Below are 27,661 nucleotides of genomic sequence, written 5' to 3' on the forward strand. Positions count from 1 at the left end.
TTTTAGCCAGGTGTGGCACAAACTTGTCCTTAGCTACCCTAGAGGCAGGAGGAGAAGTTGAGATAAGTTTTGTATTTATCTGCTTGATTGAGACTTTCCTTTTCCAATTTCTGATGGCTGTCACGCTGCCAAATGCAATAGACTGTCCTCAACCCCCATCTTCCTGGACTTGGACATTTGGACAGATTGCTCCAACCTAATGAAATACTTTTGTCTAGCTTATGAAGTCACTCTGCCCTAGAAGTTTTCTTTCAAACTACTAGCTACTTTTTATATTTAAGTCAGAGGTAATGCCAACCATTATTGCTTCTATCCTCTTTATAGCGGTGGTTCCTAAATTTGAGTCTGAAGTTTCAATCTTCTCTGAACTTCAGACTTATATTTCCTATGGTCTAGTCTAAAGCTTTCGTTTTACTTGTTTATTATTTATGTGTGTGTGCTTGTGCCTGCATGTATTTTTGTACACTGTGTATACTGAGAGTGAAGGTACCCACAGAGGCCAGAGCCAGTGTCAGATCCCCTAGAACTGGAGTTTCAGGCAGTTGGTAGCTGCCTGATGTTGGTGCAGGGACCCAAACCTTATCAAAAGCAATGTGTGTTCTTAACTACTGAGCCATCTCGCCAGCTCCCCTATTCAATGTCTTTGGATATGTCTAATTTGTGTCCCAAGCTTAACAAACTCTATCCTCTCTCCAATTTTATATATGTATAAATAACACCATATAGTTTTCTAGTCATACAGAAAACTTGAAGTCTGCTGTATGCTTTCTCTCTTATACATCAAGACCATTAGCAAATGCTGACCAGTCAAATGTGGATTCACATACAGAATCTGGCCATTTCTCACCACCTTCATGAGTGGTTTCTTCAGCCCATGAACTCTATATTCTCTTGTTTAGGTGATTTCAATGGCTTCTTCACAGATCTTCCTGCTCCTCTGTTATAACAATCAATGATCCTTGTGGTGGTTTGAATAAGAATGGCCCCCAAAGACACATGTGTTTAAATGCTTGGCCTACAGGGAATGGCACTATTGGGAGGTATGGCCTTGTTGGAAGAAGTGTGTCCCTATGGCAATGGGCTTTGAGGTCTTATATGCTCAGGCTACACCCAGTGTGGACACAGTCTCCTTCCACTGCCTGAGAATCAAGATGTAGAACTCTTGGCTTCTTCAGCAACCACGACTGCCTGCACGCCACACTGCTGTGCTTCCCACCATGGTGATAATGGACTGGACTTCTGAAACTGTAGGCCAGCCCCAATTAAATGTTTTCTTTTATAAGAATTGCTGTGATTATGGTGTCTCTTCACAGCAATAAAACCCAAACTAAGTCAATGCTCTTAAAACATCAATCAGAGTAAGGGCTAGGGCTCAGTGTAGAGCACTTGCTTAGCATGTGCAGGGGCACTGCATTCAATGCCAAGTGCTAGCTAGCAAAAGATTTTAAATCCTGTTCCTGTTCAAGTTCCTCTAGTAGTTTTCCATCACATTTTAAATAGTCTTAAAAGCCTCCTTAATATTTGCTACAAGATGTTGAATGGCTTGGCTTCTGGCAGCCGTTGTGTCTTCATCTCCTACTCCATGTGTCCCAGCCACAGCAGCTTCTTTTCTAGTCTTCGGCCATAACAAGCATATCCTTGTTCTCTCTGAGTGGAATGTTCTTTGTATGGATTGTCACATAGTATATTCATGTCATTTAGTTATCTGCACAGAAAAATCTCCTGACTATATCTTGCCCTTCTTCATTTATTCTTTGGTTTTCTTTTTTTGGTTCTTATCTCTACTTGGCATTTTCTATTATTTTCTCTACTTCTAGAAAGTTAATTCATTAAAGAAAGGTCTTTTTTTTTTAATATCCTCAGACTCTAGAACACTATTTGTGGCATACCATGTTTGCTGAGTGAATAAATGATCTGTTTTTCTCCATCTTCTAGAGTGCATGCATTATATCCTATGGCAGTATATATATTTTTAAATTTTAACTACATATTATTAGAAATATATTCATATTCTTTTGCTCTCATCACCACCATCCATCTTGCAAACCAAGGCTTTCTGCATTAGTCCTGTCAACACCATTCTACTTTCATTTGTAAAATATTTTTTTACCTTTCTAGTTTTGTGTGTGTGTGTGCAGAATGGGGTGTGGGCACAAGTGCTATAGTTTTTGCATGGTGGTCAGAACCAAACTGTAGGAGCTCGTTCTCTCTTCACCATGTGAGTTCTAGAATAGGACTGAGATTTTCAAGTGTAAATAAATAAATTAATTTTTAAAAAAGAGATTGTCAAGCTTGACAAAACCCTTATCCAAAGAACTACCTTGCCAGCCCCACCCTTCTGCTCTCTGTGTCTGTGTCTGCTTTTTCTCTGGTTCTGTATTATTTTTATGAGTATTTTTTAAATTACATTTTAATTTATTTAGTGTGTGTATATGTGTGTGTATGTGTACATATATATGAATGTGGCAGTGGTTAGGGAGGTGCCACAGTTCATACGGAAGACAGGACAACTTGTAGGACCTAGTTCCCTCATTTTACCTCAAGGATCCCAGGGCTTGACCTCAGGTCATCAGTCCTGATGTCAGATTCCTTTAATGGCTGAGTAGTATCACGGGTCCTGTATCCAGGATTTAATCCAGGGCCTTGTGCATGCCAATAAGTAAGTGCTATACCACTGAGTCATTCATACCTCTAGCCCTGAATTTCTGTCTTTTAAGAGTAGTATTCAGTCATGAAAAGGTAAGGTTTAAATATTTGAGGAGCTATATCACTCTTGGATTCTTTTAATAAATGCTTGGTACTGTGCTAGGTGCAGTAAGGACACAAAAGAACTAGCCCCTACAGTTTTCTGTGTTGGAAATAAGAGCATGTGTTTTGTGCTGGGCTGGAGCCCAGAGATTGGAGCCCTCCTACCATTAAGGGAAAAGGAGAGAAGAAAGGAAAGAAAGGCAGGTATGCACCTAGCTGTGATACTAGAAGTAGAGGCTATTGCCTGTTAGTGGGTTTGAGGCCAGCCTGGGCTACAGAACCCCTTGCCTCAAAATAAAGCAAGAGGCCTAGAGAGATGGCTCAGCAGTTAGGAGCGTGGCTGCTTTTACAGAGGACCTGAGTTTGGTCTCAGCAGTGAAGTCTGATAGCTCACAGCCACCTCCAACTCTAGTTCCAGGGGTCCATACCTTCTTCTGAATCCACAGGCACTATGTTCATGTGCACATGCCCACACAGAGTCACATTACTAAGCAGAGGGGCGGGGAGGGAGGATTGTATATCTTGTTGAGGCTTAGCACACTTATACAAATACGTCTTATTTCTGTGTCACTGAATATTGAGATATGGTTAGGTGGGAATGTTGTATTTTCCAGTTAATTCCTGTCTTTCTCTTTTTGGGAGTAGAGGTCTGGAGTAATAGGAAAAGCTGTCTTTTAAAGTTAAAAATAACAAATGAGCTGGTTAAAGCAAACAGTTGAGTGGCTTGTAGTTATTCATGTGATGTCTGCCCTCTCCTGCCATTGCTCTCAGAGAACACTGTTTATTAAGAAGGTTTTTGTTTGTTTGTTTGGGGTTTTGTTTTTAACATCACTGTCTTTTTTTTTCTTGCTCTACTAATCTATCTTTGGCATCTATGAATTTTCCTAGTCAGAAAAGTTTGTGTAAATGCAGTCATAGCAAGGGTCCTTTTGTGTGTGGTTTGTCACATCTAGCATAATGCTTGTGAAATTTCACCTTTACACCCTGAGCTACTCACCACTGCCACCACTTTCTTCTTTCTCTTTCTCTTTCTCTTTTTCTTGTTTTGTTTTTATTTTTTTTTCAAGACAGGGTTTCTTTATATATCTTTGGCTATTCTAGAACTACCTCTGTAGTCTAGACTGGCCTCAAACTCAGAAACTCAGAGATCCCCCCACCCCTGCCTGCTGAGTGCTGGGATTAGAGACCTGCACCACTGCCTGGCCTCACATTGGGACGGGGTGGGGTTGGGTATATGTTTGGGCTGTCTTCAAATTCACTATGTAGTTCAGGCAGGCCTCGAATTTAAGGCTGTTCTGCCTTGCCCTACTGAGCAGCAGCCTAACAGGCAAGCCTCACCATGACTGAAGCTTCTGACCTTTGCACAGCCTTAGTTACTTATGTCCAGAAAAGTACTCAGTAAATACCAAGGCCCTCACTGTGTGTGGGGTGTGGGCTCAAACTATTATTGTAGTGTGTTCCATAGTTAAAATATTAGCAGTAAGGACCAAGTATAGAAGTCCTAAATCTTACTTATATTCAGTAACCACTAAGAATATTTCCTACCAGTAAGCTCCCAACTCTAAAACTATACTGTTTATGGTTAAAATATGAGAATTTGAGGACACTTCAAAAAACAGTATAGTCTCAAATTCTAAAACATATTTATGGTTCTTAATATCCCATTCAACAGGGTCATGCTGTCACCTAGAACTTCTCAGTGTCCTTCTGTAATGAAATTATTTTAAAATTTGGGGGCTACAGAGATGGGCTCAGTGGTTAAGAGCCTTGGTTGCTCTTAAGAGAACCTGAGTTTAATTCCTAGCACCTACATGCTGATTCACAACTATCTATAACTGCAGTTGCAGGGGATCCAACACCCTTCCAGAACTCTGTGGGTACCATGTGGTATACAGACATACATGCAAGCAAAACACCCATACAGATGAAATAAAAATAAAATAAAATTTTTAAATTTTTAAAAAATATTTAAAATTTTTGTTGCTACATGTAAATAAGGACAGTTTCTCATACTTCAAGTTTTGTTTTGTTTTGTTTTGTTTTAAATAAAAGTCTTCATATTGACTAAGCATCAAAATTACAGTTTTTGTGTGCATGTCCTGATAAGATGTATAGTTTTGCATATAGGAAACTGAATGTTTAAGATCAAAGTTCAGTTCATTCCTAAAGACTTCTCAAGCTGGGCATGTTAGTTCACATCCGTACTCTCATAACTTGGGAGGCTAAGGCATAGATATTGCCATGAGTTCAAGGTCAGCCCTGGGTACAGTAGAAGACCCTGTTTTGGAAAAGCAAGCAAGCAAGCACACAAAAGAACTTCCCATTTTGTAGGTACTGGATCTTGGATGATAGTTCACATAAAGGGAAGGTGCTCCCAAATAGAAACTACATTGCCAAGCAGGTGAGTGCAGTGGTCTCGTCCCTTAAAGCCTGTCTACCACTGATTCCCTAATGTTTATCTTTGATTAATATGCAAGGTTCATTTCTGAGTAGTCACACACACACACACACACACACACACTTTTGGATTGTTTTTAGTTTTTGTTTCTTGAGACAAAGTTTCTATGTGTAGTTCTGGCTGTCCTGAAGCTCACTGTGTAGACTAGGAAAGCTTTGAACTCAAAGATCCACCTGCCTCTGCCTCCAGTTTTTGGATCAAAGGTGCACACAACCATGCCTGGTTACTAAAAAAGGTTTGTTGCTCCTCAGTCCATCTCTCACAAGATCTACCATTCCTCTAGTCTAGTCTCTCTTTTTGTCATTACTAAGATTTTCTAATTGTCTCAGTTAGGGTTCACTGATAAAGGGCAACATTCAATTGGGCGCAGTTTAGTCTGTTATTATCATGGTAGGAAACATAGTGCCATGCAGGCAGACATGGTGCTAGAAAGATAGTTCTGAGATAGGGTGAGAGCTCTGCACCCAGATCTGAAGGCAGCGGGAAGAGACTGAGACACATTTCTTCCAACAATGCCACACCTTCTCCAACAAGGTTATACCCTCTAACAGTGCCACTCCCTATGAGTCTTTTGAGAGCCATTTTTTTAAAGATTTTTTATTTTTTTTATGTGTATGAGTACACTGTAGCTATACAGATGGCCATGAGCCATCATGTGTGTGGCTGCTGGGAACTGGACTCAGGACCTCTGCTGGCCCGCTCGCTCTGGCCCACTCGGTCCAGCGTAATTCACTGTAGCTGTCTGCAGATACACCAGAAGAGGGCGTCAGATCTCATTACGGGTGGTTGTGAGCCACCATGTGGTTGCTGGGATCCGAACTCAGGACCTTCAGAAGAGCAGTCAGTGCTCTTACCCGCTGAGCCATCTCATCAGCCCCTTGGGAGCCATCATACTAGTTTATTTTCAAAATAGGGTTACAAATAGATCTGTTCATATCTCAAAAATCAATCTGTCTGCCTCTTTGTGTGTGTTTTAAGTCAGGATTGTGTAGCTCTGGCTAGCCTAGACTACTCTGTATAAATTAAGCTTGCCTGTGTCAGTCTCTTGCCTCTTCCTCCCAGGTTCTAAGATTCCAGCCTGTGCCACCACCCCCAGCCATATCTCAAAACTCTTATTTTAATAATGTCCGTTACCATATGCTTTGTTCTCATCTGGCTGTGGAGCTGAGGTGTTTAGAAAATGGTCATAATTGTTACTCCTACATCTTTTGGTCAGTTTTCAAAAATCCTGAAGCTTAAGTTGCACTCCATACCAATTACATGAGAATGTCTGGAGGAGGGAGCCCCAGGCACTGGCTTTTTGAAGATTGCCAAATGATTCTAGTGTGTAACAAGGTGGAAACCACTGGCTTTTCTTACTAGCCATGTAATAGCTTAGCCACCCCACCTCTCCGTTATCTACTTACTTGTCAGAGTTAAACAGATAACTTACAATGATGTGTTTATCTACTTAAAAATGTTCATACCTTACATAAATGTTCTGCAATTATCACTGAAAAAAAGAAAAGTTCTGAGCTTGTACTGAGCTGACAATTTGACTACTTTTCACTCTTGGTAAGCTAACTGCTTTACCTCTTGATCCCTGTGAGGGTATGCAGGATTAGATTTTTACATTCAGCAAGTATAAATTCTCATTTATAAAAGGTATTGTGTGCAAATTTGGGGGGAAATTGCTTGGTGTCATTTACTGGAAGCTATGCTGTAATTTAAAACAAAACCTATATTTGAAATATTAAAAGGCTTAAGCTTCTGAGAGACTTTTGGGCAGTGGAGTAGACCATCACCATTTTTCTTATCCCTCTGTTGGACTATGCACTTGAGTAGTACAATTGTGGGACTGTTTTTAAGGAGAGGAAGGACATTTACCTCATACCCTGTGAGGGTATGCAGGAGCGGGGTGTGTGTGTGTAATTTTGTTTGAATGAGTATATTTTAATTCCTTTTTACATCTTTTCTTTTAAATTTTTGTTTGTGTGGTTTGAGACAGGATCTCAATGTAGCCTTGGCTACATGAGCCTCTCTAAGTAGCTAAGGCTGACTTTGAATTCCCAACCCTCCTACGTCCACCTCCCAAGTGCTAAGATTGCAGGCATGTGCCATCACATCTGGCTACCCCCTTTAAATAGATAATAAAAGGCAATACTTTAAACTTTATTGATCTGTTTGGATTCATACCTAGCTCCTTGGGTGTGTGTGTGTGTGTGTGTTTTCTTTCTTTCTTTCTTTTTTTTCTGAGACAGGGTTTCTCTATGTAGCCCTGGCTGTCCTGGAACTCACTCTGTAGACCAGGCTGATCTCGAATTCAGAAATCCGCCTGCCTCTGCCTCCCAAGTACTGGGATTAAAGGTGTGCGCCACCACTGCCCGGCTCCTTGGGTATGTTTTAAAGAGTGAAAAAAATGTCTTAAAATTGTGAATCTGGTGAAAAAAACCATAATTTATAATCACACATTATTTATAGACAACTTATTCTTGTCTGAAGACTTGTCTGTAGAAGTCTGTAGCCTGAGGGGCTGAGAGTGAGTAAACCATCCTTTCTTTCTAGATCTTCATCTGCTGGTGGACGTGGCCTGCAAGCAGGAGCACTTTCCAAAGGAGGAGGAGTTAAAAGAGTGAGGAGGAGCTGGAGGACAGCCGTGACATTGTGCGCTAGCCACAGCTGGAGGGGACAGGCGCCGCATGCGACATACTGTTGGGAGTTTTTCAGTTCTGTTAAGGAAAAAAAAAAGCATTTTTTTTTGTTTTGTTAATTGAGATTTTGTTAAATTGAAAATTGGGAGTTTGGTATTTACTACAGCTGTTCAGTTCAGATTGCTCACCTTGACAAACTGCTAAACATCTAGCGGCCTGTGTTTTCTTTTTTTTTTTCTTTTTTTCTTTCTTTTTTTTTTTTTTTTAATGCTGCCCAGATTCCTTTCAAATGAAAAGTCCTGGCCTTCAAGAAGCATCTAAAAACTACTGTGTTGATGGTACTGGAGCAATGTGTGTGCGGAGTTGTGGTGCCATTTTGAACTGTAGTCAGCGCAGTGTCGCCTGTCTGAAGTCACAGTGTGATCCTTTAGGGAAGAGGGTATGATAAGCCAAGACACGCGAGGTCACCAATAGCCCGAGTCCAAGCGGGTCAGGGAGCCCAGGGAGGACGTGCTGGAAAACGCTTATTTTCTAAGCCATTAACCAAGAACGTCTCTTGTTTCTGATCCCACGTCCTGTTTCAAGAGCAAGGCATCCGGACTCGGCCCATCCATCATACTAACAACCTCTGATTCTTTAATATTAATGGGAGTGTTTTCCCATGTTCATGTCTTTCTTTAATTTGAATGATAAATTATCATAAATAGTAAGAAAGTTTTGTTAATATCACTTACATAAATGTCTTCTAAAGAAAATATTTAATTTGTTTAATTATATTTATAAATGCTGATAGATGTAAAAGTTTTAAAGCTTTGTATTTTTATTAACATTACAGAATAGAAGGATTAAAGGATACATGTGTAATTTTATTTTTGAAGGGTAAATGTACAATATGTAAACAAAAACATTGAGAGGTTTAACACAGTGTTTTCTTATTTTAGATTTTTACATTCAGCAAGTATAAATTCTCATTTATAAAAGGTATTGTGTACAAATTTGGGGGGAAATTGCTTGGTGTCATTTACTGGAAGCTATGCTGTAATTTAAAACAAAACCTATATTTGAAATATTAAAAGGCTTAAGCTTCTGAGAGACTTTTGGGCAGTGGAGTAGACCATCACCATTTTTCTTATCCCTCTGTTGGACTATGCACTTGAGTAGTACAATTGTGGGACTGTTTTTAAGGAGAGGAAGGACATTTTGGATGTCCAGTTTCTGTAGTCGATCCATGTCCACCCAATGGCAGCAAGAACTTTTGTGATTTAAAGGATTTTAAGGACTACAACTTTCTTGCTGGATTCCCCTCACCCCTGTTTTCCTAATAAGCACTGCAGAAATAAAAGGAAAGTCTATGAATTTATAGTTAATGAAACAAGCAGCACTTCATAATGGCATTACCACTGTGTTAGCCGTTGTGGGTTCACAACTCACTTCTTGCTTTGCACTATGCCTTCCCAATGGCATTAGACCTAGAAGTGTTCCAGAGATCTAGCTGCTCTGGACAGTGAGCTCTGTATTAGTCCACAGCGACTCGGTTTAGTTTTGAAACTAGGTTTTTAAAAGTGACTCTCTGACCATCTAATTAGATTAGTTGTGCTCTTCCTTCCTGGGCACCTAATCATCTTTACTGGGGAGGCTTGAAAGATGTACAGATACACTATCGAGACGTCTACATCTATGTGTGCCAAATGTCTTGGCAAAGTATATGAGAAGAAGACCCGGCTTCTAATGAAGGACCTTTGCCTTTTCTCTGTTACATTGAAGAGCTGATAAGCTGTGGAGGTGATATTTCTTCCCCTCAGGATGCCTTTCTTAGCCTTATGGATATTGAAAGAGGTAATATCTTTTGAGGAACATGTGTCAAGCAGGAACCTTGGCACACAGACGTGGTTTCAGTGTTTTAAGGCTTGATCAGCTTTCCAAACTTTTTTTTATATATGAACACACCAGATAAAGGAGCTGGCTCTCCTGCTCTACTCACATGCCTGGAACCCATCTCCAAAAGCCGTCATCAGTGACTTGTGCAAATAACAAGCAGTCAAGTGAAATGTGCACGTGAACTAGCCAGTAGGGCCTGACACACACTAAGTTCCTGTCTAGCACCTCCGCATTTCAGCACCTTAAGCGCCGATCAGTTTCAATCAGTCAACAATAAAATGAGTGTTCCAACTAGACTCTTGTCTTGTCTTGGTTGTTTTACTGTTTTATTGGTAACCAATAGAAAATTTAGTCATTATGAGCATTAATGCTGGGTAAAGTTAAAAAACTCAATGTAGTCTGTTTTTCAAGGAATCTGATTCCTCTCTCTCTTTCTCTCTGCAGTGCTGGAGATGAACTCAGATCCTGGCATGCATGTTAGGTAAACACTGTGTGTGTTTCCTTCTTGTTGAGACAAGGTCTTGCTATATAGACCAGGCTAGCCTTAAACTTGCAGTTATCCTCCTGCCTCTGTATCTAGAGTTCTGCATTTCAGGTGTGTGGTACCATACACAGTCTGATTTCTTTCTTTCTTCATCTTGTTTTTTTGTTTGTTTGTTTTTTTGTTTTTGTTTTTTTAAACATTGCCCTGTAGCTGGAGATGTAGTTCAATTGATAGTGTACATAAAGCACCACGTAAACTAGATGTATGGTGCCCGCCTGCACTCCCAACACAGGTAAACTAGAAAGTCAAGGTTATTCTTGACTACGTATAGAGATAGAAGCCAGCCTGGGATCTAGGAGACCAAGACACTATCCCAACAAAACAGTTGTCCAGACCTTTAAAAGTATTCTTTTAAAATAATGATTAAAAATTAAATGTTTCAGGCTGGTGAGATGGCTCAGTGGGGAAGAGCACCAACTGCTCTTCAGAAGGTCATGAGTTCAAATCCCAGCAACCACATGGTGGCTCACAACCACCCGTAATGAGATCTGACGCCCTCTTCTGGTGTGTCTGAAGACAGCTACAGTGTACTTACATATAATAAATAAATAAATCTTTTAAAAAAAATTAAATGTTTCTAAGAATAAGGACAGTTCTTATACATACTTTATAGAGTCCTGGGTTTTAGAAAAGAGTAGTCTTTAGTAACTTAAGTCAATCCAGACAGGAAAGTGGATTGCTAAGGATGCTCTGTTTGATGCGCAGGATGAGACTGGGGCTGAGGATGCAGCTGAGACCTAGAGCACTGGCCCCACCTGTACAGGCCCTGCATTTAAACGTCAGCACCACCACACAATACCATCTCTAACATTTTCAGGAAAGAGCTATGGCATATCAGAACTAATTTGAATAATAATTCACCTTGTCATTTTGGTGATGTAAGTAAACTATGATTTATCAATGCACTAAAGTGCAGAGTTGTTTGGCTTGATCCTAAGTTCATGATAAATTTATTTCATAATTTCCAGATTTCAGAATTTCCTCGAGAAATAACAACCAAGTTTATAAGTTTATATTTTTAGTTTTCAACTAAGCTTGTATATTGACTATTAGTTAATTACTCTGTGAGTTTCAAGAAGGAAAAGGTGCAGTCTACTTAGAATTTATTTTGTTGTTTCTCTTTACCCTGAAGATATTTAACTTGTATTAGTGTTCTATAATTATACACAGCTTTTATCACTTTGACATGCAATTATATAACATGCAAAAATAAAAAGGTAGACAATAGATTTTTAAAAGAATTATCTCCTGCAGGATCAGCTCTCATCCTCTGGGGCAGGAGCTGCAATGCTCTATAGAGTCATGTCCTTAATGTCCAACAAGAAAGGGCATGGGACTAAATCATTTATTTTAGGGGTTGCACAGATGGCTCAACAGTTAAGAGCATACTACTCTGGCAAAAGACCTGATTTCAGTTCCCAGAAACCACACTGGGTGGCTTACAATTGTCTATAATTCCAGCTTTAAGGAAAGCTGACACTCTCTATCCTCCTAGGACACTTGGACAAACATGTAGAGATGTATACATAAAGTTTAAAATGTATCTTTCTAAAAATGCATTTACTTTTTAAGTTTAGTTGGGCCAAAAGCACTGGTGAGTGTGAACATGTCACACTCCATTGCCATGGTTAAGAGCAAAACATTTGTGCTAATGAGATAGCTCAGTAGGCCAAGCACCATACGGTCCTGATGGCCCCAGAACAACTCATATAAAGGTGGAGGGAGAGGACCAGCTCCACACCTTCTGTACCCCTACCCCACCTCTCTCATACACACACACACACACACACACACACACACACACACAATTATACATTTAAAAATTTAAACAAATTTACTTCAGAGCTAGACATGATAGACTATGCTTGTAATCCTACCTAGAAAGTTTAAGCAGGATGGATATTGGCTAGCCTGGGCTAAAAATGAGAACATCCCTTTTCAAAGAAGAACATTTAGAATTTCTCTCCCCCAGGTTAGTTACTAACTATAAAACTCTGAGACCATCTTAAACCTATGTAGAAAAATATCAGTGGGTAACTTAATGCTTTTAGAGATATTATATTACTTAATCCTTATAGCAAGCCTACTATTGCAATTATCCACAAGGCTTTTTTTTTTTTTTTTTTGACAGGGGGTCCTGATATATCTGACTGACCTGGAACTCACTCTACAGGCCAAGCTGGCCTCCAATTAACAACAGTCCTCCTCATTCAGTTTTGTGACTAATATTACAGTTGTGAGCAATTATGCTCGGCTGATTATCCACATTTACACATGCCCAAACAGGTTCATCTATATATGAAATTAAAACACAGAACTTTATCATAATCATTTAAAAGATATACATTTCAATAGAGTTGAATGTTCACATTGTTGCTCATGAACAGAATTTTGAAAAATTCTACTAGTTCAACAATGGAATGCCTGACCATGGGCTGGAGAGCTGGCACAGGTTAAGAGCACTGACCGTTCTTCCAGAGTTTGAGTCTCAGCCCTCAGATGGTGGCTTACAAACATCTGTAACTCCAGCTCCACAGGGTCCCACACCCTCTTCTGGCCTCTCACACACATGGAATACAAACTTACATGCAAACAAAACATCCACACATATCAAAATTTTAAAAAGAAATTTCAGATATAATTTTGTAAATTTAAATATTACAGTATTCAAATATCACATATGAAGATTTATAAAGAGTTATATTGCATGAATGTAGTAATTAGCTAATTTAATCTTTTTACCTATACTGTTTTTATTAGGCACATTTAACTTTTAAAAAAAGATTTATCTTATGTGTATGGATGTTTTGTCTGCAGTGCCTGTGGAGGCCAGAGAAGGATGTTGGATTCACTGGAACTGGAGTTGTAGATGGTTGTGAGCCACCGTGTAGATGCTGGGAACTAGACCTCAGCTCAATGGAAGAGCAGGCAGCCAGTGCTCTTAACCACTAAGCCATTGCTCCAGCTCCAAGCATAGGTTTAACTCTTGGCTTCTATATGCAGACTCTCTTACAGTCTTGCACTGGAAGAATAGGTTTGACCCAAAGAATAAGAGGGAAATAACAGATTCCAGACTTGTGACAGCAACCTGATTTGAGAGATCCATACAGGTGCAGTTTAGGCAGAACTACTGAACTTAACTTAGTAAGAACTGAAGAAAAGCTATGCAGAAGTCCTTCCATAGTGACAGACATAAGCAACAAGTACTCAGCGTAAGATCTCTCAATTCTGGCTTTGTGTCATTTGCAGACACTAAAACATGAAACGAATAGAGATCTATTTGAATTTGTAATTGCAAGACTTTGCGCCATTCTTTTGTCTTTTGGATGCCTTTGTTTTCTGTTTCGTTCCTCATACCACTGTCAGTGCGCTATTGCTTACAGAATCGGCTTAGACACGTTTGGGTGGCCCTGATTTATCTGCTGTAGGGAAGGGTAAGGACTAGTTGAGCTGCGTGCAGTTGGGCTGTGGCTCACTAGGGGGAGTAAAAGAGCAAGAGACTGAAAGAGACCAGGAGACGACTTTTGCTGTTTGTGAGCCTGTGCACCAAGAGGAGGAGGGGCTGGCTTGCGTGTGGCGGCTCCACCCTCACTTTGTCAGCAGGTAGAGTGCGTGATTGCAGTCCCAGGGGAAGGAGTCAGAGCTGGTACACCAATTACAAACCACAGGTTTCCTGCTGTAGGGAGCCGATCCAGAATTGTCTTTCTTGAAAGGAAGCACTTCAACCCTGCCTCCTTCTGAACTTCCAAGTCCATCCACGATTCAGGGATACCGCCTTCTCCCTCTGGGATTTTCTGTGGTTTTGGTAGTAAATGTTCTACTTCGTTTCTCATCTTCGTTTCCAAGAGCTGACCATTTAATATTCTGTACGGAGGCGGGGGGGAAAGACTTTTGTTAGATTTTAGAGATGATTTCGGATCTTCTTTAAGCATTTCCAGAGTTCTTGAGGACGGTAGCTCTCGTCCTGGAATAAGTTTCTGCCTTTGACCTGCGTGGATTACTTTTTCGGGCTTCGGAATTTCAAAGCACGGCACCTACCTGGAGTGGGAGCACTTGGTCTGATTGCAGACTGAGAAGGTGGAAGCATGAGCCGCATTGGGCTAAGCCGCTCAGGTCTTTTAAAGCAGGATTTATAAAAGCATAATTGAATTTGTTTCAACCCCCCGTGGACTCCGGTGGGCCCGACAGCAGCAACAGGTTTGCAGATTTCTTTTGAAATTCTTTTTTGTTTTCTCCCTCCCTCTGTCTCAGTAAAAGTAAGAGAATCTATAGAACAGGTTTGCATTCAGTCACTTGGCTTTTCAGCACTTATTCTGAAGACTTTATAGGATTTTTAAACGACCTCAGAACGAAGCATACTTTGTGGGTGAAATGTATTTATAGTTACTTAAAGGTGTGCATTTTAAAATCTGATATTTATAAAGAGTCCAAAGTTTCCTAGAAGCATAGAAATAGCCCAGATCTCCTCACTCTAGCTTTTTTCAGAGTGCTCAACTTAGAACCTCCCTACTCCCCCTATCTTTGATTCTCCACCCCTCACGGAATTTGAAAACGTGTTAGGAATAGCCCTTTGTTTTTCTTCTGAATCTAGAAGATTACAGATTGTAAAGTCTGGATGTGTTTCCACAGCATTCTGAGGAAAGTCAAAAGTGCTTGATATTCTCAGGCTGGAGAATAAACTCTGGGATCCCTAAGCAAGAAAGGAAAGTGGAAACAAATATGAATTTTAGCTGGGAAAATAATTACAAGGCTAAACTTTTCAAGAATCTCAAAATGAAAGTTGGAAGAGATTTTGATATTCAGATTAATTTTGTCGTATGTCAAAGATGTATGAATTTGTGCCTAATTTTACAGGCGCTTTTGGTGGAAAACAAAAAAGTATAATATATTGAAGTTCTTAAAAAGTATATAAATTCAGTAGGCCTAGAACTCTGGGCTATGCTGAAACACAATTTAGCATGGACATTTTAATGAGTACATGCTGTAGCATCTTTAGACATCCCTCCAGGTGGGGCCTGATTAATTTCCACTCTTCCTCTATTAAAAAGAAAACCTCCTCAGGGACTTTAGCCATTTACAGTTGACATTTTTTTCTGGCTTAAAAAGGGCAGCATGTCTTCGTGTTCTGATCTGAAGCCCCTCACTCACCTGCGATGCACTGCTTTAGCTGTTTACTGACCTTGTTTTATTCATCGGCCTTGGGTTTAGTGCCTCAGAAATCTGGTACATATGGAAGACCAACAGCAAGTGATCTGACATAATACCAATCCATGCTTGTATCTAAAGCACATTTGGAAACTCCAAAGAGAAGAGGTGGCGTTTCTCTATTCGCAGTGAGGATGGGAAAACAGGACATACCTGCCCCAGAGGTGGGCTGAAAAGGCCATCTTCTCTTCCCAGTCAGAAATACTGTAACCTGTGCTTGGGAATCTACTTTAGAGAAAAGGAAGGACCAGAATCTGACTCAGCTCTCTGAAGCAGAGGAATAGCATCTTTCCCCTTCATTTTCTGCACTGGGGATCTGCCTTTGGGATGAGCTAGTGGAAGCGGTATGCATGGCCGAAGAGCATTGATGCAGCTGGTAGCATGAGTGGTGGCCACCAGCTGCAGCTGGCTGTCCTCTGGCCCTGGCTGCTGATGGCGACCCTACACGCAGGCTTCGGACATACTGGACTGGTGCTGGCAGCAGCGGTGGAGTCCGAAAGATCAGCAGAACAGAAAGCTATTATCAGAGTGATCCCCTTGAAGATGGACCCCACAGGAAAACTGAACCTCACTTTGGAAGGTGTGTTTGCTGGTGTTGCAGAGGTGACTCCAGCAGAAGGGAAGCTAATGCAGGCAAGTATAACACTGTTCTGTTTTACCTTCCGTCTGTCTGTTTGAAAGATGCCTTTTTTCTTTAGTTTGGCAAAGTAAAAACCCATGCAAGCCTTCCATTGCTTAGCTTTGTGTTTACTCACTTTTTGTGAAGACATTGCTTTATTGGTAGAGCAAGGCATATTCTTATTTTATATTTGAAGATATATATATATATATATAAATTCTGTATTTTAGAAAGTAACTTGCTTATTTTAACTTATGTTGCATTATCTCTTGGGTTATACATAATGAAACTTTTCTTTACGAATGTACTTGGAGCACTGTTTTGATAGATGAAATACAAGTATTTATTTAATTGACTTGATGAACATAGCTTGCATCCTGTTAAATTGTAAATGTTAATTTTAATGATCGAGGCACCCTGAAATTCTAGACTGCCCCCAAAATATATTTGATTACCATGTCACTTTTAAAATTTGGTCAAGCTTGAATGCTATGGCTGGCTTCCTACCACGTGTGGCTGGCTCCCTGTTGCTAATCCCCAAATGGAGAGGACTAGGTCACAAAATGGACCCAGCGTCTGCACCGGAACCTGCTCCTTCGGCTCCAGTTTTTAAATGTACAGTTCAAAACTTTAAAAGTTTATTTGACTTATTTTTTTTTTTTTTTGACTCACAGAGTTTCTCCTGACACAATTTCTTAGGCTTCAGGCTGTAATTTATTCAGTCTACCTATTCTTTATGTGTTGAATTTATTAACTTATCAGGGCCATAGCCTTCCTTAGGCCGATTGCTCATTCTTATGATGAAGACAGAACTTGGTGAGCTGTGGAATTTTTTTTAATTTTTTGTTTTTTATTTTGTTTGTTTGTTTTTTAATGGGCAATCTACTGTCTTCATTAAAAGATATTGCTTGCTTATTATAATTTATTTTGTTAAATGACACTTCTTGCTATATTTATTGGAGGTAGGTTTAAATATGGTCAGCCAAAGTCACATTTTTATTTTGTGATATGTATGGAATACGAATTTTAGTTTATGGTTATATGAATTAAGACTTTTTTATTTTTACAGAAAGAAGGTAAGAACTTGAAATAAATAAGTTATTTCTCAAAAATGAATATTTTAATTAGGCATTGTGCCCCGTGCCTTTAATCCCAGCACCCAGGAGGCAGAGGCAGATGGATCTCTTTGAGCCTAAGGCCAACCTGGCCTACACAACAAGTTCCAGGACACCCAGAGAGACATAAAGAGACCATATCTCAAAAAAAAAAAAAAAAAAAAGATATTTTTGTATATGATTCAGTGGTTCTGCATTTCACTTCTTTGCTGGTATTTTAAAACTGGGATAAATGAAGAGGATAAAAAAATCGAGAGAGAAGGTTCTGCTGGTTGGAAAGACAGACTGCAAAATTACTGCAATATTTGATATGTATGAGAGGCTATTTATCATCTAAGTTGGCTCTAGGCTGGAGTTAGGAGGACTTAAAGCTGGAATAGTAACTCAGCAGGAATGGAGGGGTGGCCTTGCATCCCTGGTAGCCTGAAGCCTGACGTGCCTATCTTGTGAATTTTAGCAAAGAGTTTTACCTGGAAGCCATCTGTGCAGTCTGAGGAGTACACTAAGCCCCGTGCCTCACTCGGCCCCCATGAACGCTCGTTCAGTAACTCAGTGATCTGCTCCATGGTGCAGCGTCCTCTTTTAGTTCACATTGGCTGGCTTCTCTTATGGTAAAACTCTTCCCTAAAACTCCTGTATTTCATAAAGGAAGGGACCTGTCAATCAATTTTTTTAATTCATAGCAGTTAACTAAATTTTCTTAATCACTCCTGAAGACAAGCTTTTAAAATAAACCTTGTAAAATATGTATCTTTATTCATTATTTGATTCACTTTTTCCAAGAGCTCTGGTGTGTGGGCTGCTTGGTTTTGGTGTCTCGAATCCATGCCATGCCATTTGCTCTTTATCAGATTACACTGAACTCAGTTTACTCATGAGACTGCCTAGCCGAGCCTTCCATTGGAAGTTCTGCTTCTGTCTCTATGTCTGCAGCTTAGCTATCTTCAGAGATAGCTGTATTATAATACCACAAATGAATGATTCCTTGTATACTGTCTATGGATTATTCATAAGATTAGTTGTCTCTAAAGATTCAGTTGGGTCTTGTAAAACTGAAGTACTATACATGGGAAAGTTTATATAAAACAGTGGTTATAAAAAAAGAATAACTTTGTCACTCTGAACATTAGACATTTCTTTACACTTTCCCAAATTAATTCAGAATACATCCACTTTCATGAAAACCAAATTAATTGGATTTCATTTGTATCACACACTTAATTTTCCTTAGAAGAAGGGGCGGACTGTGACAATGTAACCATCCTGTGACAATTTGCCATTCCCTGACAATGTATCCATCCTGAGACAATGTGCCCCCCCTTCTTTTGTTTAATAAGGAAATAGAGCATGCAACTGCCTTTAAAATTATTTTCTTTTTTCCTAACTTTTTCTGATGGTTATAATTTTCATACATGAGCATTGGAAAGCTGGGCAGTGATGATTTTTGTCTAGATTCTTAGTCCCCACTTTCTATGTTTAGATTTCTCCTTGTTAGCAGTAATATCTGGGCTTGTTTCTTTCTTTGCTCTCCCTGTCCTCTCTGTGTACATGTTCGTGTGTGTGTGTGTGTGTGTGTGTGTGTGTGTGTGTGTCTGTGTGTGTGTATGTGTGTGTGTGTCTGTGTGTGTGTGTGTGTCTGTGTGTGTATGTGTGTGTGTGTCTGTGTGTGTGTGTGTGCGCGCGCATGCCCCTGGAAGAAACTGAAGAGGAGCTGTCTTTGCTACTATAGCCTTCTACTTCTCAAGTCTTCTCTTTTCCTAAGAATTTCCCATCTTAGCCCTGCACAATTATATTTCTGCTTTGCCCCTAAGTTTTTTTCTATGAGTTACTATATCTTCCTAATCTTGCTGCATGTTTACCGCCCTCTTTGAAGTGTCCAACTTTCAGGTTCCCCCTCCATTTGCCAAGCCTTTCTTTCTTCCTTGTCTCTAGTTCCTTCTGCTTCCCCCGCCCCTTTTGTCTTCCACTCAGTTTGTACACTTAGAATAACCACTGCTTTTCTGATCTGTTTGGGTTTTTTAACTAGCCATCAAAGAAAACAGAGAACCCAAAAAAAGACAGGTCCAAAGAGACTCTTGAGACCTCCTAATACTTGATGGTGACTTACAAAGAGTATTCTTACATAGCAGTGATGACAACTTATATATAAAAATATATATATATATATATTACTTGAACATATTCTTCATTTCCTGTTTCCACCATTGCTGATGAATATATCCTAGAATTGAGCACTGCCTGATGTCCAATTTTCTGTCTTGCTTATATCTAATTAGTGTTTGTTTCTGTTATTACTACCTAGTGATGTTATTGGTGACGGATCTATACACGATTGTAGTCATATTCTCTTGTAAGTATTAGTTAGAAGGACTCCAAGTTTTCTCCAAGCAAAAGAGCACAAGGAGCTTAGTTAGCACAAGAGAGATCAGCAGCTCGTTGGCTATCACATTCTTCCTGCTCAGCTGGTTGTCCTGGATTGTCTTAGACTCCAGGATAAAGTTATGGCCAAGATTAGAATGCACTGCCCGGAGGCGGCAGACTGCGGTGGGAGCAAGGCTAGTTTCACATTTTACCAATAACAGGGAGAGAGCGCCTCCTGGACAAACCCTTTGCCAGTGTCTCTACTTGCCTCCAATCTACCTACCTGTCAGCATGCATATCACACTCTCTGAATTTTCACTTTATTTGTACTGAGCACCTGAAACTTTTAATCGAAGGTTTTGGCCAGTGTTAGACAATCTTCTTTTGCAAGCTATAGACTTAAAGAATTAACTAACCGCAAGTGGCTGTCCCATTGGAACAAAATAGCTTTTACCTCAGTGGGTGTCTGTGACATTGAGGGCTTTAAATATAGCTACCAAACAGATAGATACTGCACATTTTACATGTATTAGCTCATTGAATATCATGATAATTTATGAGAAGACAGTGTTCTATACATTTATGTCTCACATTTTACAGAAAAGGAAACAGAGGACTTAATGTCTCTAAGGTAATAATAACTCATATTCGTGAGTATTGGTGTAGCTGGAGCTTGAACTGTAGAGTCGTGCTTCTCCAGCTCCTGTATGTCACAGAGTGTCATTCTGAGAGGCTGATCCTGGACACACAGTATTCTACCCCCTCAAATAATGTCTGAATTTCTAACTTTTTTTCTCATTTCGAGTTTCACTGCAGAAATGAGGAAATCAAAATGTTTACCCAGGATCTCTGTTACAGTTTTAAAATGTGATGACTATTAACCCAGGAACTCAAAGAATACATTTTGAAATAACATGCACTTAATTGACATTGCTTAAGTGAGTTCCTTGGATGCAGATGTCAGAGTAGATTTTATGATATTTTTGCTTTGCTGCCAACCTTCAAAAGAACTACAGAGTAAATATTCAAGGTACAGTCAACTCTCAGTTATGTATGCTAATAATACAGAGTAATACATAATAATACAGAAAAGATAATTAATAATTGGCTTTGGAATATATTCAGAAATGTACTATCAGATACAAAGCCTGCTCAGGCCTTCTAGATCTGTTTGTTGTTGTTATTGTTGTTGTTGTTGTTGTTGTTATGAACTTGGTATCTGGAGGAAAGAAGAAGCTGCAGAATATTTTTAAAAACTTTTTATTTGTGCATATGGGTATCTTGCTGGCATGTGTATACCTCTTGTATACCTGGAACCTGAAGAGGCAAGAAAAGGGCATTGGATCCCCTGGAACTGGAATTATAGATAGTTGTAAGCTGCCATGTGGGTGCTGGGAATTGAACCCAGGTCTTCAGGAAGAGAGCCAGCACGCTTTAACTGCTGAGCCATCTCTCCAGCCCGAGCTGCAAGATATTGTTAATGGTGCTTTTCAGGTCAGAAGGGAATCTCTGCTGAGTGTGGCGATACAGGCCTGTGATTCCAGAACTCAGGAGACTAAAACCAGTAGAATTATGAATTAGAAGCTAACCTGTACTCCACAATGGAGTCAAAGCCAGCCTCGGCTATTTCATGAGACTGTGTCTCAAACAAAGAAACAAAACAAAATAAAATCAACAAAAAGATGTGTCCTTTCTAATTATCTATATAAAGGAGACATGTGTGTTCTGTGTTTCATATAGAAATAAAAAAGTTTAAGTTCAAATTCATAGATTTTGTTTGTTTGTTTGTTTGTTTTTGTTTTTCGAGACAGGGTTTCTCTGTGTAGCACTGGCTGTCCTGTAGAGTGTACTCACTCTGTAGACCAGGCTGGCCTTGAACTCAGAAATCCTACTGCCTCTGCCTCCCAAGTGCTGGGATTAAAGATGTGTCACCACTGCCCAGTGTAATCTACTTTCAATGGTTTGCTAGTTGGTTTACTTTTTTTTTCCAAATCATTCTCTATTGACATTTTATTTTTCTAGTTTCCTGTCTCCTCTTAGTAAACTGTGGATGCTATGAAAACAGATTTTTTTCCCACTTGTGTTGAAAGCTATATCTCTAAAGATAGTGCCTTATTATATTAGGTAGAGCCTTGGCAATCAGTGTTTGTTAGTGAACATAAGTAACTCCAAGCTGAGAGATAATAACTCTTGGACAAAATGGGTTTATTTATCTTATCCTATTTCATTGTTTTGACTTATTAATGGCTAACTATTTCTTTGATTCTTTCAAAATCAACCATGGCTAGGTCCCATGAGTATATTTCATGTGTTCCTTTATTCAACATTTTACTATATTTGTTTGTTAATTAATTGATTGATTCTGGAGATGGATTTCAACTATGCTCACTAGGCAAGCATTCTTTCACTAATCTACATTTCTGGCCCTACTTAGCACTTCCTTGTCTATGTGTTTGCTTATTTGGCTATGAGTGGTTTTGGTTTTGAGACAGGGTCTTACTGAATAGCTGTGGTAAGCCTGGAGTTTCTTGTATACAACAGGCTGGCCTTGAACTTGTTGCTATCATCCTACCTCTACTTTCCAAGTGCTAGTATTACCAAACCCAGCTCCTGACTCAGCATTTATTTCATAGAGAGTTCAACCTTTGCTTCTTAGGAAATTCTGGTTTTCTAAGAAGGAGTACTGGGTACTGAGTTTAAGTGTTTGATTACAGAGTCTTAACATATATCCAAAGGACCTCACCTTCTTAGTTCTTAAACTTGTGATTCCTAGTACTGGTTTTGAAATACCCTAAAGCAGTATTTTTTCCTGCCTCTGTCTATCTGTCTGTCTGTCTCTGTGTGTTGCTGGGGATTAAAGCCAAGACCTCGTGCATGGTAAGCAAGTGTTCTTCTAATTTGAGCTATATACTCACCTCCAGACTTGGTATTTTCAAATGTGAAACTTAACAGCTTTTTTTGTTTTTAAATAACAGATAAGCTACTGAATATTAAGTAGCTAATCTAAGCATTTTAGTTCAAGGGAAAATTTGTCCCATGATTTTTAGTATATTAGAATTTGTGTTGAATTTGCAAATTTAGGAACACCAAAATAATTTAAAATTGTAAGCCTAAAGGCAATATTATTTCTCAAGATAGCAAGTTAGATAATGTAAAAATTCTGATCCCTTAAAACACTGGTGTAGTTCTTCAATTGTTTATTTTTATATGGATGCTACTTGTGTAATGAGAGAAATGACCATAGTATAAGTACAATTTTAAGTTGAAGTATCAGACACTAGTCAACTCAGTACCACTGTGGACCCAGTGGGGCCTTCCTTGCACATACTATCCGTTTTGTGCAAGCAGATATCTGGACAGTCTGCTGTTGATGCTTGCAACTACATGACAGTTGAAATACTGTTGTCTCCGTTGTCTGTAGAATACTTTGGCTGAAACTAGAGGCCTTGTGTTTTATGTCTTCTACTTTTGCTGTTTCCTAAAATGTGCATGCAGATGTTCATTCTTTATTGTTGCTTTTCCAAAAACATTTTCTGTAGTCTGGTCAGTTAACCACTCTAAAAGAAACTCTTCAGATGGCCCAGGTTTATGTGCTGTTATTTATGTGTTCCACAGTCTTTCTCTCATACTCTCATGGCCACTTCTTCTTTACCCTTGTGAAGAGCTTAGTAGCCCTATGTTGGAATCAAGGTCTACTACTACAGGGTTTTCAGTTACTACAGTAAATGGTTTGGGTGTGGGAGTCAGGGAGGGATAAGCATCAGTTATTCCACCTGCTAGATCATCAAAGTTCAAGTGGAATAAAGTACCTACTCCATTCTTTCCATTTCACAGATGAGGAATAGAATCCAAGAAAACTAATGTTTACTAGCCAAAGAGCAGGTGTATTTTCCTGTGATATTTTTAGCCAAGTTTATTCATTTTAAACAATATTTTGTCTTTGCTGGAAATTAAAAAACCCAAAGAGTCTATTGAGAAGACAATGTCGTTGGGCATGGTGACATGTGTGATTCCAGAACTTAGAAAACTCAGGCAGGAGAACTGCTGAGAGTTCAGAGCTAGCCTAGGCTGCATAATAAGTTTGAAGCAAGCCTGAGCACCATAATAAGACCTTCTGTCAGAAAATACCCCCCCTCACCCAATTTATTTTTAAATAAGCTGGTACGGAAGCTCATACCTGTGATTCCAACACTAAAGGAGACTGGGTCAGATTAGCCAGGTAAAGAGTGAGATCTTGTCTCAAAAATAGCAGCAACACAACAAAAAGCACAACCAGGGCTGGGCAGATGGCTCAGCAGGTACGTGCACTTGCTGCTCTCACAATCCACTTAAGTTCAGTGTCTAGCACCCACATGGCGGCTGTAATTCCAGGTCCAAGGGAATGGACGTCCTCCTTTGACTTCTGTGGGGGCCAGGCATGCACAGACATATATACTAACAAACACTTATAAACATAAAAATAATATTTTAAAAATCAATGATTGATTGCTTTTTAAAAGATATAGTACTGGGGATATAGCTCAGTAGTACAGGACTTGTCTTACATGCAAATGACCCAAGGTCTGAGCCTAAGTACCACAAGGAAAAAAATATTCTGTCTGTCTGTTAGTCATCTATCTATGGTAGATTTATATTCCTGGACTCAGGAGGCTGAAGCAGAAGGATTGTAAGTTCAAGACTTGCTTGGGACACAGAATAAGACCCTGTCTCCAAAAAAAAAAAAAAAAAGAAAAGAAAAGAAAAAAAATTACAGATTACATTAAGATGTCTTTCTTCTTTGATCCCTAATCAGTTAGAAGACATGCTTTAAAACAAATCAAGAAAAATAAATACTCTGTCACAATGTAGCATTACTTTTTGTGGTTCGTGTCATTTTATTCTGCTATAAAAATCACTGTAGGCCTAGTGGTTTATAACCTGGATCCATCATCTGAAAGCAAGATGCTCTTGGAAGTCTAGGGTGAGAAAACTCATCACAAGTAGAAGCTATGCTGGCTTCCCTGGATGCTAACAATGGTGGTTCCCTCCCTGTGCACATATGCCTTAAGCCGTTACTAGAGGAAATCACAGCACAGCACCTTACCTGGTCCAACTAAGGAGAAGTGTCTTAAACAGCAGAAAGGACAGCGTGTGGTGAATGGCAGAGGAGAGTTACAGGTGTAAAAGCTCCAGAGCTTTAGTTTTTATTGCTTAGAGCTCAGAGTTGGTCAAAATGACTGTAGTAGGCTGGGTGTGTGGCTCAAGTGGCAGGGCACTAGCCTAGCCACAGGAGGCCCTGAGTTCAGGTCCTAGCACCACAAGTAGGTAAATAAAAGTGAAAACAGAATTCAACAAAATGAAGGAAAATGACTGTGGCAACTCGGCCTTGAATTCCATGTGATTGAAACAAAACAAAGGAACATTAGGTTTTAACCCAAGCAACTTTAAGGAGCTGAAAGACGGAGAACAGCTGCCCCCAGGTTGATGAGTTACAATGTTTCCTGTACAGTCCTGCAGTCCTGCATGGGTGTGCTTCTCAGCAACATTCTCTTCAGAAATCCAAATAACTAAACATGCTGGCTTTCATTCAGATTGCAAGCAGACTTTCCAAAATGTGCAAGAAGTTTCTGTTGATACATTTAGCTTTAAATGGAATTCTACATAGTAGGAACTTTGAGTGAATAATCTCAAGTGTTTTTGGTTTTGATTCTTTAATCCATGAAGGACATTCCATAAAGGAAAAAAAAAAAGATTTATCACATAGAAAGTGAAGTATTTGGATACATCTCCATTTAACAATAATAATAACAGCAATGATTCATAATGTTAACATTTGTTTCAAAGGTAGTCTTATGTACCCCAGGCAGGCCTTGAGCTTCTCATGTAGCCAAAAATGATCTTGAAGGGTTGATCCTGCTGTCTCCATTTCCCAAGTGTGGGGTTTTGAGATATATAGTATTATACCTGTCTTTATGAGGTGCTGGGGATGGGACCCTGGCCCTAGTACATGCTAGGCAAGCATTCTACCAACTAAAGGGTGTACCTGATACAAGGTTGCCTTTTTTTTATATATATATATAGTTGATTTTAGTTATAGTTGTATATTAGTCTCATCCTCTAAAATTATGTTGGTTTTAGTATAATGTGAGAGTTCTATGAACATTATAACCTGCTATAATGTTAATAAACTGTAATGGTATGCACACCTTTAGATTATTATTAGATTTTTGTATTAGATTATTTGGGACCACTTAGGTGCTTCCTGTGGGTAAATACAAAGTATATATATGTAAGTTGGATATAATGAGCTATAGTCTCAGCACTTAGGAAGTGGAAGCAAGTTTCAGGCCAGGCTGTGTAATACAGTGAAGTCCTGCCTCAAACAAACAAGATGCCTAAAATGACAATGCAGGAGCCTTTAAACTCTTCATCGTTGTTGTCCTCATCACATCATCATAGAGGTAGGCATAATATATGCTAGATTTTGAGATTTATACCTGTAAATCCCAGTGCTTGGGAACCAGGGGCAGGAAGATCAGGAGTTCAAGGGCAGTCTTGAGCAGCCTGTCTCAAAAAAAAAACAAAAACAAACAAACAAAACCCCCACCTAAAACAAAACCAAGTAGAAGTAAATTTAATACACTAAACACAATAGGTGTATGAGTGCTTGTCTGCATGTATGTTTGTGTTCCATATGCGTGCCTGGTGCCAGAGAGGGCACTGGTCCCCCGGAGCTGAGATTCCATGTGAGTGCTAGGAACTAACCTGTCTCTTAACCACTGAGCCATCCTTCCAGTCACTTAAAGGGACATATATCTCTTTTACCTATCTGTCCATCCATCCATCCACCATTTTTGCTTTGAGACAAGGTCCAGACTAGCCTTGAACTTGCAACAATCTTCCTGCTGCTCCCACTTTCCCAAGTATTGGGATTATAGATGGCTTCTCCATGCCAGGAGTATTTAATTCTTTTATCTGAGGTAAAATATATAGCAGATGCTGCAAAACAGAAAACAAAAACAAAACCCACCCCATATCAGATTTAAAGTCACAGGACAACCTTGTAGCAGAGTGTCAGAGTGGTGACTATTGTCTCCTGGTCCTGTCCTGTCCTTGCATTAGTCAGCTCAGAGAGAAGTGAGAAGTGAGAATGTCTCTGTACTTTAGGGTTACACTTCCTTTTGTTGAACTGAGGACCTTTATGCTAAAAATCATCAAAGCTGTTCCCAGCCCCTGTCATGGAACCATGTTGAACTCAAATCACTAAGAAATGCCCAGGGGACTCAAACTAAATCTTAGGAAAGATCTGGAAGGACCCTAAAACCAGAGGGTCGGGAGGAGTGTGAATCTGGGCTTTAAAAACCGTGTAAGCTTGAATTAGTATCCCCAATCTGAGGAAGTGTGCGAGACCTAAAGTTTCAGAGCAGTTGGTAGGTGTTTATACTCTGGTTTGTAAGCATTCTAGGATGGAAATCCGATTAGTTACTGTGCCTTACTCCTAAACTGTGACTATCTTTCCGTTGTGTCCCTAGAAAACTTCCGCAAAAAAAAAAAAAAAAAAAAAAAAAAAAAAAGGCTGCCATGAATTTTGAGGTCCCAGAGTAGACAAAAAGCGCCTTCTTAGAGCCCAGTCAGCGGAGGGAGGCAGCTTGTACAGGCAGGTCTGTGCCTCTTAAAGGCTTGGAAGTCAGAGTCTTTCCCCAGGGGGTTTCCAACTAGTTTGCACTTCAGAAAAATCTTTTCTTTCTCCTGCTGGTCACGCCCTGCAAAGAATTTTCTTCTAACCAAAAGAAAAAAAAATGTTTTATAATCAGAGATCCTTGTCCTCAGTTGTTGGACATCAAAGGAAGTTTGGAGAAGAGTGGGGGATTACTTGAGTGCCCAGAATTTATTTTGAATGCAAACTTGCAACATTAGCAAGTCCCCCAAAGCACAGACTTAGAGCTGAAGGAGAGCCCATGGAACTCCATCTTTATCCATCCTTGCTTAGCTGGGTAAGGTACAAATGAGTTGAGGTCTTCTGTCTCTGAGCTTGGACTTATCCCAGGAATGTTTGGGTTTTGAGCTGCTGACTTACTGGAAAAGGCCACCCACCCTATGCATCTGCTATTTTATAACCCTGTG

The 27,661-nt window shown here is 39.6% G+C and overlaps 2 protein-coding genes across 3 annotated transcripts in view; both read left to right on the forward strand.

Moving 5' to 3' along the window:
* Hsf5 (heat shock transcription factor 5) overlaps positions 1–10,010 on the forward strand; it is a 44,891-nt gene extending 34,881 nt beyond the window's left edge. The window contains exon 6 of the mRNA XM_031354406.1: positions 7,751–10,010. Coding sequence (XP_031210266.1) covers positions 7,751–7,821 — 71 coding nt within the window. The 3' untranslated portion in view covers positions 7,822–10,010. The remainder of the gene's footprint in view (positions 1–7,750) is intronic.
* A 3,687-nt stretch (positions 10,011–13,697) lies between these two features.
* Rnf43 (ring finger protein 43) overlaps positions 13,698–27,661 on the forward strand; it is a 71,071-nt gene continuing 57,107 nt past the window's right edge. The window contains exons 1-2 of one of the 2 annotated variants that reach the window (XM_031352035.1): positions 13,698–14,455; positions 15,365–16,096. In XM_031352035.1, coding sequence (XP_031207895.1) covers positions 15,845–16,096 — 252 coding nt within the window. In that variant the 5' untranslated portion in view covers positions 13,698–14,455; positions 15,365–15,844. The remainder of the gene's footprint in view (positions 14,456–15,364; positions 16,097–27,661) is intronic. The other variant, XM_031352036.1, reaches the window with a different exon arrangement.

The sequence above is a fragment of the Mastomys coucha genome, unplaced genomic scaffold (assembly GCF_008632895.1).
Source record: "Mastomys coucha isolate ucsf_1 unplaced genomic scaffold, UCSF_Mcou_1 pScaffold5, whole genome shotgun sequence".
Classification (NCBI taxonomy): domain Eukaryota; kingdom Metazoa; phylum Chordata; class Mammalia; order Rodentia; family Muridae; genus Mastomys; species Mastomys coucha.